Below are 11,791 nucleotides of genomic sequence, written 5' to 3'. Positions count from 1 at the left end.
TTGGGAGCCTGTGATCTCCAACTCCTTCCCCTCAATGATTCCTTGCTGGATCAAGATAAAAGGTCTACCACTCCACTACTGGCATGATGATATGGTGTGCAGAGTAGGACAGGAAATCGGCACTCTGGAGAATCATGAACTGACAAAAACAACTGCAAGGGTCAGAGTCTCAGTAGATGGACTCAAACCCCTGATAAAAGAAGCCATAGTTGAGTTCGACTCTGGAGAAGAGATATCTGTCACCTTAGAGTACGAGAGGCTCGAATCTCATTGCTCTTGCTGCTTCTCACTCCTCCACCCGAGGAAGTACTGTCCAAGTAATAGAGATGAAGACCTAACCTGGAACAAAATTTCAACATCAAATATAGAGATGGTTAGGTATTCTTCAGATCCTGGGTACCCAAAACTCGATGAGAAGAAGAGAACGGAACCAGCCATAGGAGAAGCAAACACGATCCAGCATGCTTTCAAAGCTAGAGTGGACAGACATGGAAAATCCTTTTGGAGAAAGAGTTAGTACTAAGCAAACTCGAATCCCCCCACCATTTGCTACTATGAGGACGACAGATCCAAGCACTCAATCTTGGTTTCAAAAAACTACAAAGGAAGGCCCTCTGCAGAACCCCCCCACAATACACAAAAGGAAGATACACTCAAGCTGGAGATGAGAAAGGAGGAAGAGACCTCTTCTCCCAGAGAAGTCAGGGGCAATGGAGACCTAAACAAGTACTAGAAGCTGATGCAGAAGGAAACCGAGACCCAGTGAACCAGAACCAAGACAAAGGGGATGAGGATTCACAGCTGGGAACTCCTCTACGAATCCTTGATAACCAGACAACCGCAAAACAGGCAGTCATGGAGGATCTACACGAGGTTACTAGGCAATACCTCAACTGTGCTGACCCTGTTGAAGCAGCAGCACGTAGACAAAGAGTTCTCTACACAGATGCCAATGGGCTGATGGAGGAGACAGCTGCAAGAATTTTAGCGTCTTCACAAGCTTTGCACCACAACATTGAGCTTCGACATGGGATCGATAGTAACCCAGTAACCCCCCCTCCACGACAAGAGGATAACGTGCAAGTCCCTATCCTCCAAAGCAGAGCAGATATCCAAACACCACCCACTCGCCTAGGAGAAGATATGGGACTCACCAACCTCTTCAATGAATCTATACAGGGACATTCACAAGAAGAAACCCGCGGGGAAACTGCAAGATCCACAAGGATCAAATCAGTCATTGTTAGCCCACTAACATCACAAGCAGGCCCTCAAGAAGAAGACTCACCTCTGATCCCAGCAGATGGAGAAAACTTAGGAGAGGCTCAAGCAAAAGCACGACGAAGGCTCTGCAGATCCACAAGACGAAGGCCTGTCAGATATAGCCCAAATATCCTGAGAGGCTCTAGTTCAAAGAAAAGAAAACTCTCACAGATTCAGAACTCACCGATTAGAGGGATGCAAGTGTTAGACGGGGGACCTAATCGAGGAAAGACTCGGAAAACATCCAAGAAGAAGTCACTAGCAGAAACGTCGCACTCCTCAAATCCTCCTATCCAACTTATCCCTGCTTCAATCAAGAGAAACCCGGATTTTCGGGTCTCTCCACACCCGGGTCCTTAGTAATTGTGAGCTGGAACTGTTGTGGGTTGGGGAATCCCACAACAGGCCAGAGACTGAAGGAGATTCATAAGAAGAACACTCCTAACATCATGTTTCTCTGTGAAACCAAAAACCCCACGGAGATGGTTAAGAAGGAACTAGAATGGTTCAACTCCGACAAATTCATGGCGGTTCCACCAGTAACTCCTGGCAGCGGAGGACTGTATCTGACATGGAAACAAGACTTAGACCTCAGAATCAATTCGGCTACAAAGAACTTCATTGATACATCTATCTACTACAAAGGGAAAAATTTCAGACCACGTTCGTCTACGGTGAACCGGACCACACAAAACGTCTAGAGCTTTGGGATGAGATATCAAACCTGCGAACGAACTCAGAAGATCCTTGGTTCTTAACTGGAGATTTCAATGAGATTGTGGACAATACAGAGAAGTGTGGAGGACCTGTCAGGGCAGAAGGAATTTTTGTTAACTTCAGATCTTTTCTCTCTAGTAATGGTCTATTTGATCTAAAGTATTCAGGACCATTCCTATCTTGGAGAGGACAAAGATACTCACATCTAGTTCGGTGCCGCTTGGATAGGGCTATAAGCAATAGCGCGTGGGCAGAGCTATTTCCAGCTTGCAGAAGTCAGTATCTTAAATTTGAAGGTTCTGACCACCGCCCCCTTCTGTCTTTCTTGAACACTGCTGCATAACGAGGGAACAAGCTGTTCAGATTTGATAGAAGACTCAAGGAAAATACGGAAATCAAACAACTCATCCATGAAGTATGGAATTCTCAGGATAACCTCGCAGTGGAGTTTAGACTAGCTAAGTGCAGAAAGGCTATTTGCAACTGGAGCAAAACTCACCACGAAAACAGCAGCAAGGCCCTAGAGACCCTAAAGCAACGCCTCGAGGAAGCTATGACAGACCAATCAGCTGATGAAGAGCTAATTAGAGAAATCAATAAGAAGCTTCTCCTCCTGTACAAAGCGGAAGAAGAATTTTGGAAGCAGAGAAGCAGAATTCTTTGGTTAACTCTAGGGGATTCAAACACTGGTTATTTTCATGCTACCACTAAAGGAAGGAAAGCAAAAAACAGGATGTCTGTGATAGAGAATGATGAAGGAGTACCTTTCTTTGAAGAAGAACATATCTCGGAGGTGATATGCAAATACTACTCCTCTCTATTCACAAGCTTGCCGTATGATGGAACAAGGACAGTGGACAAAGCACTTAAACCATGTGTGACGAGGGAACAAAATGAGAAGCTAACAACTATCCCAACAGCTAAGGAAATCAGAGAAGCTACCTTTGCCATCCACCGTGATAAGGCACCTGGTCCTGATGGCTTATCCGCCTGCTTCTTCCAGGCAAACTGGGAAACGGTGGGTCCAGCCGTAGTCGAAGAAATCCAAAGCTTCTTCACCACCAGTAACCTCGCACGACAAATCAACAATACGGTGGTTATACTGATCCCCAAAACAACTACAGCAAAAATAGTTGAGGACTACAGGCCAATAGCTTTATGCAACGTGTACTATAAGATCATATCTAAGCTATTATCTCTACGCCTGAAGCCGGTACTAGCAGGAATCATCTCCGAAAATCAATCAGCATTCATACCGGGGAGAGCAATAGCTGATAATGTTCTCATAACCCATGAAGTCTTACATTTTCTCAAGAACTCAAAGGCAGAAAAAAATGCACAATGGCTGTTAAAACAGACATGTCAAAGGCCTATGATAGAGTGGAGTGGAGCTTTGTATCTTTAGTTCTCAAGAGGCTAGGTTTTCATGACATCTGGATAAATTGGATCATGCAATGCATCACAACGGTTCACTACTCCTATCTAGTCAATGATTCAGTTTACGGGAATGTAAAACCTTACCGTGGGATCCGTCAGGGAGACCCTCTCTCACCATATATTTTCATTCTCTGTGGAGAAGTCTTGACGGGTCTGTCTCGAAAGGCGGAGAGAGATGGCACTCTTCAAGGAATCAGAGTTGCTAGAGCATGTCCAATAGTGAATCACCTATTGTTTGCGGACGACACCATGTTTTTCTTCCAAGCAAACCGGAAAAGCTGTGAAAAATTGGTCCAGATCCTCTCGGAGTATGGTAAAGCTTCAGGACAGAAGATAAATAAAGCTAAATCCTCTGTGACCTTCTCTTCAAATACTCCACTGGAGGTCAGAGCTACTGCAAAGACAATTTTGGGAATCAGTAAAGAGGGTGGACTAGGTAAATACCTTGGACTCCCAGAACATTTTGGGAAAAGGAAAAGAGATTTGTTTACCTCAATCGTGGACCGCATACGCCAAAGATCCCTCAGCTGGTCAACTCGATTCCTAAGCCGAGCAGGAAAGCTGACGTTGCTTAAAGCTGTCCTGGCTGCAATCACTACATATACCATGAGCTGCTTCCAAATCCCTGTAAGCCTTTGTAAACGCATACAATCAGTTTTGACGAGGTTTTGGTGGGATGGAACTAAAGGAAAAAAAAGATGTGTTGGGTTTCTTGGGATAGAATGACAGCTCCTAAAGCTTTGGGAGGTTTGGGTCTTAGGGATATACAACTCTTTAATCAGGCTCTCTTGGCTAAGCTAGCGTGGCGAATCATCACAGTACCGGATTGTCTACTAGCTAGAATACTTAAAGGAAAATACTGCCAACGGACGAGCTTCCTAGACGCAAATCTACCGAGTACTTGTTCACATGGTTGGAGGAGTATTCTCTTTGGGAGGGACCTTCTAAAGGAGAACTTAGGCAAGGCCATAGGGAATGGGCAGACAACTAGAGTATGGAAAGACTCATGGATTTCTCTAGAAGAAGATGTCAGACCTCTAGGACCCCAAAGAGAAGAAGACATGGACCTCATGGTCTCGGACCTACTAACTACAGATATGAAATGGAACGGAGCTAGGCTAAAGGAAATCTTACCTATGATGTGTGAGAAGATCCTCTGTATTCAGCCAAGTAGAAGTGGAGTGGAAGATAGGTTCATTTGGCAACCGCTCCCTTCGGGAGTCTATTCAAAAAGGTCCGGCTACTTCTCAGCTGCTAAGAAAGCCCAAATTCCATCAGTGAGCACATGTGATGATTTCAAGTGGATAAATGATGTGTGGAGAAGCTCGTGCTCACCAAAACTGCGACTCTTTCTCTGGTCGATTATCAACAATGCACTTCCCATTGGGGAAAACCTACAGAACCGAGGAATGATATCAGCAACTAAATGTCCTAGATGCAACGAAAAAGAGACAAAAATGCACATCTTCTTCACCTGTCCTAGTTCCAATCTCACACGCAGTTCACATAGCTGCAGGAATGGACTTCACAGAAGCTCTTACAAGATTTAGGAGAACAATCTGTCTACCCCCGACAGTAGTTGTGGGAGCAATCGTGCCGTGGATAGTGTGGTCGCTCTGGCTCTCCAGAAACACTCTGATATTTGAAGATAAGAAGATAACCCCCGAGGAAACGACAACAAAAGGACTTCGATTAGCCCTAGAGTGGAACCAAGCTCAAAGGAAAGAGATTACAAATAGTTCCTTACCTGAAGAATCACGAGATCGAGTCCACACAACCTCAGACAACTCTCCAATGAACGGATCGACCACATGTAAGACAGACGCAGCTTGGGACAAGAACCGTAAAAGGGCAGGTTTAGCTTGGAACTTCTCAGGCCCGACAATACCTAGTCCAGTAGAAGGCTCGCTGGTGCAGGACTTTATCGCCTCTCCTCTGGTCGTAGAAGCTTTGGCCCTGCTGACAGCTCTCGGATCGGCAAAGGATCTCGGCATCACAAAACTTGAAGTCTTTTCAGACTGTGCAACACTCATCGGAGCAACTAATGGCAGGATCCAGAGCAAAGAGTTGATCGGAATCGTGAGTGATATACGATCAATCTCGTCTGGATTCACCTCTCTATCTTTCTCCTACTTTCCTAGATCAAAGAACTCTCTTTCAGATTGTCTTGCAAAAACTGTGCTTCGTGCTTCTGTATCAAACCCTTTAGTGGGCTAACGGTTTTGGGTCATGGCCCAATTTATGAATGCATTTTAGTGACAAAAAAAAAAGGATTACAACTTTATAATAGTTTTTGCTACAAATTGAGCATTGAATACATACTGTTCTGTTTTTTTTTTGTTTAATCTTCTCCATCTCTCTCTTCTCAAGATCTTTATCTTCCCTCACACGTTAGGCTCGTTATTGTTTCGTCGGAGTACACGTTTTAGCAATGGCATCTAATACGTTCAAGCTAACTTACACAATCTTCTAGCGCTCCATTTTAAATGGGAGTAGAGCAAATCTTATTGGACAAACAAACTCTCAGAAGTTTTATTCGATAATATGCATCAGATCACAAGAACCAGACATAACCAGATCAGCTGAACCAAATTAAAGCATGTACTAATACTACAGACTTAAACCAAATCATACAAAATAAAAAATCACGGTACAAATGTCCTCTCTAGTGCACGAGTTTTCTCAAAACGGACTATGCGCGGTGCTTGAACCCGGTAAAGCCCATTCATGTTGAATAGTGTCGAGATCATCCTTCTCAGCGCCCAGCGCCAAAGCTCCGTAGCCAATTTTGCAAATGCAACAGTACAATAATCAGGACTTGGACCAATGCTAGAATGAAACAATGTTCGATGATGACGATGATTCAAGAAAGTCTAGAAGGAGATAGATATAACTTTGATGCATCAAAACCAAATCGATAATATGCATCAGATCGCAAGCACCAGACATAACCAGGTTAGCTGAAACAAAGTAATGCTTGCAATAATACTACAGATTTAAACCAAATCATACAAAATCAGGGTACAAGTGCCGTCCCTCCTGCACGAGTTTTCTTAAAACGGACTCTGCGCGGCGCTCGAACCCGGGTAAAGCCCATTCATGTTGAATAATGTCGAGACCATCCATCTCAGCGCCCAAGCTCTGTAGCCAATTTTGCAAATGCAACAATCAGGATTTGGACCAATGCTAGAATGAAACAATGTAGGATGATGACTGATGAGGATGATTAAAGAAAGTCTAGAAGGTGCTTGTGATAGATATACCTTTGATGCGTCAAAACCAAATCCACCCATTTGCATCATTCGCTGTGTATCATCAATAGCTGCACAAGAAACAGATAACTTGCAATGAGTAAAGAGTTTTGTGAGGAGAAATGGTGTCCATTAATTAGTAGTGTACGTGAACACTAACCATTTTCATCTTCAAGGCTGAGACTAAATAAGCCTCTTAATCCGAACAAGTTTAAGAAGTACCTAAGACATGGAAGAACAACAGCTCATGAAACAAGAAAATGTAAACAAAACCCATATAAAGCTGACATGTAGTGTCATCCTCTATGTGACTAGATACATACCATGAACAGCTTCTCACATAGCTAACATTGGCTGTAAGATAAGATACGAAGACAGAGATACTAAAGCATTGTAGAGTCAGTAAAGGAGCATCTGTGAAGCTAAAAGGAGGATAATATGGGACGAATTATACAAAGGGAAACGAACCTTCAACAAATTCAGAAAAGAAGAAGTTGACTTATGCAAAAGTGTGTTCAAAAGACTTTCATATGTTATTACTTGAGCCTTTATACTTTGGAAAACAACTCTATGAGATATTATGGTTGTTTTGGATTTAAACTTTATGCTATTAATTGAGCACTATTGTTCTGTTTTTTTGTGTCTCCCTTGTCACTCATTTCATCCCTCTCTCTCTCGATCTTCCTGACTCTATATCATGATCTTTATCTTCGCTCAAGACCTCTCTTCAAATAAGATCCAAACATAATTTTTGCTAGAACACTTTCAATAGAAAACTCTAACTCTACTAATTTCATCCCAGAGGAGTTGATATTTAAAGACACATCTTAATTCTTCAATAGGCATACTTCACTCTGTTGGATTAAACGAATCTATTGAATAAGAGAAGAATCACAGTCCAAATCAAAGAATCAAGCATAAGCCTCATAAATCTTTAGTCTGATTCACTTCATATCACACATAAAACTTAAGATGCTCTCAAATGAGTTATATATGTGAAAAGAATATTTACAGAAAAAAATCTTATAAGATAGATGAAAAAATTAAGAGTCTAAAAAGCATCTAAATAAGTTAGTTAAAATTTCTAATAAAATTTATAAGAAATATAAACAATAAATTAGCATAAAAACAACATAAAAATGATAGAAGGAAAAAAATATGAATTTATCAATACAATAATATATTATCTATGTACTCTAATCAACAAACTAAAACACAAAAATTTACAAACTTCTACATTTAAAAAAGTCTCAAAATTACAATGAACAAAAAAAATCTCAAAAAAATCTCAAAAGTATCTAAATGGTTTGCTATCTTAAGGTTAGCATTTAACAGCTATGAAATCAATTATCAAAGTATGTAATAGTTTCCAAAGAATCTTCATGAAACTCTAAAACAAACAAATATTGTTTATTATATCAAAATAATATTTTTTCATACACATATAAATTATATTATATTGTAATGCATTATATAATCATATAAGATTCACTACTATTAAAAATAACGAATTGGATAGAAATCTTTAATCATGCATAATTTGGTATTCCTGGAAGCATGAGAGATCAATTGGAACTAGTTAGACATGCTTAAAGTGAATGCCATGCATGGTTTGACGTGAATTCAGATCTCCCATTGGACGCTAACTCTCAAGCCTTATGCTTGCAGAGGATATGATTGGTAGATGGATCTTGATCCTCAAATTCATAGTACAGTGGATATGGTTGTGGCATGATGAGGCAGGGTAGGAGAAATTGTTTGGTTTTCGAAACAAAGAAAGATGCATGTCACCTTTGCATACGAAACTGGATGCAATAATTACGAAAGTATGTTTCAACACACTACATGTCATCATTTTGGAACGGTTTGTAAGGATGTCATTTCAATAATTCAAAACCCGAATGCTTGGACAAGTTTTTTAACCGAACTAGCTGAGATAACATCTCTACAAAGAAAGCTCCAGGATTTCATGATCACGCACACATTAAGGACGCAGAACAGGACATCAAATATCTAGCTAGGACTGCACGTGTTTTCATAGATTTTTGATTTTTGTTGATTGTTATATTTTGGTTTGGATGTTTGAATCACCTCTAACATGAGTAATAGAACAACCGTTGTTAAAAGCTAATAACTCGTCAGATCAGAACAAATACAATATTCAATATTCTCAATATATTATGAATTAAATAAATAAAATGTTAATTAACGTTAACTAAATTCATTATATTTACTTTAATTTTAAAATTATCTTATAAATACTATTTACATTAATTAAAACTCATCAAAATATTTATTGCGACTAAATTTTAAATATGAATATTATACTATCACATATATACAACAAAGGAAAATCTCCCAAAAATGATTTTTTGACCAAATGAACACACAAAGGGAAAAAGTGACAACTATATCATTATTATATAGATATATAAATATAAATAAATATTTAAATAAAAATAATAATAATTAAAAAATAATAAAATATTTTATTTTCAAGAAAAACTTTATTCGATTCAAAACTGATTTTTTCTCAAAATATGTTTTTGAAATTGTTCTTTTGATTGTTTTTTAAATTTCAAATTCTTTTGTGAAAATTCTTATTTTCAATTATAAATCTTAAGTATATATTTAAAATAAAAATCCTAACCCTCCCCCCCCCCCCCCCCCCCCCCCCCCAAAAAAAAATAATCACTCAAATCTAAATCATAAGTATATGATTAGTTAACCATAGGTGTATAAGTTATTTTAAACCATTTTTAACAAAACTTATTTCGGTCATTTTGAAACTTGTGTGTTATATTTGTGATAAAAAAAATTAGTGCTATCCTAATTTATTTTTCATATAACAACCACACATTAATTATACAACTTTTTTGAATACAAATCAAAGTTAAATATTATGAACATAGCTTAATTGTTTATGTTATTCAAATAAAATATATGTAAAATGTATGATAAAATATTTATGACTGTGAACGCAAGCATCTACTAATATTACTAAAAGTTAATATCTTAAAAATATATATATAGATATTTATCAACATAATGAATATATTTTTATAGTTACATATAAAGAAATATAGCTAATAAGAGGTTATAATTTTAAATAAACATAAATAATAAAACAAGAAATAATATTTCAAATAAGAAAATTATATAAATAAATTATATTTTAATTTAAAAGTTATTATTAAACAAATCAAAATTATTAATACAGAGTATAAAATCTAGTATATTGATAAAAGATTCGATGATTTGGATAAGGACCGCACTTGTCATCTAGTATGTCTTGGACTCTTTGGGCCTAAAGCTGTTTAGGTTTCTTGCATATAAAGTCTGACAGAAATACAGGATTAAGCGGAAGTTTAGGGTTTGGTTCATCTTAAGCTCAGCGATTCCATCTAGGGTTTATAAAATCTGCCATGGAAGATTTGGAGCAGCAGTTCTCGGAGGGTCTAATATTAAGCACATCCAGACATGAAACACATGCATCAAACTCGGTAAGAGAATACTCATTAGACCCAATCCCTGATGATCTACTTGTCGAAATATTCTCTCTAGTCCCCTTAAAGTCTGTAGCTAGGTTTCGTTGCGTTTCGAAATACTGGGCATCCATACTTCGTCATCATGATTTCACTGAGTTGTTTCTGACAAAGTCTTTGACTTGTCGGCGGCTCCGGTAAAATCTAAGGGCAAGTTGTTCTGCTACTCTTCACCTCCGCCTCATAATCCAGACCATAATTCTTCTCTTGTAACCACCTCTTATCACCCTACGTTGGTTCGTGATTATTGTCCAACTTATATCTATAAACCGATATGTGGATTGGTCTTGCTTCAAAGATGTGGAAGAAAAAAAGGCCGATGATTTGTAACGCTGCCAAGGGAAAAGTCCTAACCTTACCCAAAGTGCCTAGAAAAGGAACAAACACTCTCAGGGGAATATACTTAGGGGCTACGATCCGATCGGAAAAGAGTTCAAAGTGTTGTGTTTGAGTATGAACAACTCACTCTATGGTAGTTCCAATGCTCATTGGATTTTGACGTTGGAGTATGGAAAACGTTTGCGGAGAATGCTCCAACCAACTTCAATTTTAGGGAGAATAGTGGTGGAGTAGATGGTGATATTAATATATGCATAAATGGTGCTTAGTATTTCGAGGGTAGGTTGGAAGGGTCTTTTGTGATAGTTTGGTTTGATGTTAGGTCAGAGAAGTTCGGTTTTATTAACATAGATGAAGACATGTTACCAAATCATTTTGTTTTTTCTGGTCCTTTGTTCAACTACAAAGGTAAATTAGGCATACATTGTCGGGTTGAACGAAACCTTGTGTTGTGGGTTCTAGAAGATGCTGGAAATCATAAATGGTGCAAGCATAGCTATTTATTGCCTCCTTTGCGGTACACGATACCTACGGAATGTATGTTTGTTGGAATGGCTAGTACATGTGAAATTGTCTACTCGTGGAACTCTTCCGTTTGGTTCTACAATTTGGAGTGGAACACTGTCAAAAGAGTCAATATTCAGGGTCTGGAAGGGATTGAGCATCCTACATTTATCAACACCTTTGTAGACTATGCGGAGAATATGAATTTTATGTAACTGTGTTCAAAAGGCTTTCATGTATTATCACTTCTGACTATATTTTGGATGTCAATGATTTCAACTTTTATCCTTTTTTGCTACAAATTGAGCATTGAACACATATTGTTCTGCTTTTTTAATCTGGTCCATCTCTCTCTCTCTCTCTCTTCTCAAGATCTTTATCTACTCTCACACGTTAGGTTCGTTACTGTTTGGTCGGAGTACACGTTTTAGCAGTGGCATCAAAACATACGACGAGTATTTGTTGTTGTCGAACATTCCCTATATATTAATTGAGGAACATCTGAAAAGATGTACTCTCAATTTTGTATTAATTAAAATAGGCTCCAATGCATAGGTGGCACTCAATTAGGTAGTCAATTACATTCAATTGAAAAATAAGTAGGTCCACATTCGATTTTTATATGTTGTTAGATACATAAGTTGGTCAAACTATATGATATAATGATATGATATGTTATTTTCTTTCCTTAAATCAAACCTACGGAATTACCATAAATGACTAATATATATATGA

The 11,791-nt window shown here is 38.5% G+C and overlaps 1 protein-coding gene and 1 pseudogene across 1 annotated transcript; both read left to right on the top strand.

Moving 5' to 3' along the window:
• Nucleotides 1-4,139: 4,139 nt before the first annotated feature.
• Nucleotides 4,140-5,634, top strand: LOC106331054. The gene is made up of 2 exons (XM_013769409.1): nucleotides 4,140-4,845; nucleotides 4,919-5,634. Exons 1-2 carry the CDS (start codon nucleotides 4,140-4,142, stop codon nucleotides 5,632-5,634), a joined length of 1,422 nt encoding a protein of 473 aa, XP_013624863.1.
• A 4,310-nt stretch (nucleotides 5,635-9,944) lies between these two features.
• Nucleotides 9,945-11,791, top strand: part of LOC106335666 — a 5,567-nt pseudogene continuing 3,720 nt past the window's right edge.

This window comes from Brassica oleracea, chromosome C3 (assembly GCF_000695525.1).
Source record: "Brassica oleracea var. oleracea cultivar TO1000 chromosome C3, BOL, whole genome shotgun sequence".
Classification (NCBI taxonomy): domain Eukaryota; kingdom Viridiplantae; phylum Streptophyta; class Magnoliopsida; order Brassicales; family Brassicaceae; genus Brassica; species Brassica oleracea.
The sequence above is the reverse complement of the archived record's forward strand: the minus strand, read 5'-3'. Positions and strand labels throughout refer to the sequence as shown.

Excerpts from the sequence above, each read along its gene's own strand:
- LOC106331054 (XM_013769409.1), top strand. The coding sequence starts at position 4,140 with ATGACAGCTCCTAAAGCTTTGGGAGGTTTGGGTCTTAGGGATATACAA. Across the intron at positions 4,846-4,918 it reads AATGATATCAGCAACTAAAT|TTCACATAGCTGCAGGAATG; the intron begins GTCCTAGATGCA and ends TCTCACACGCAG.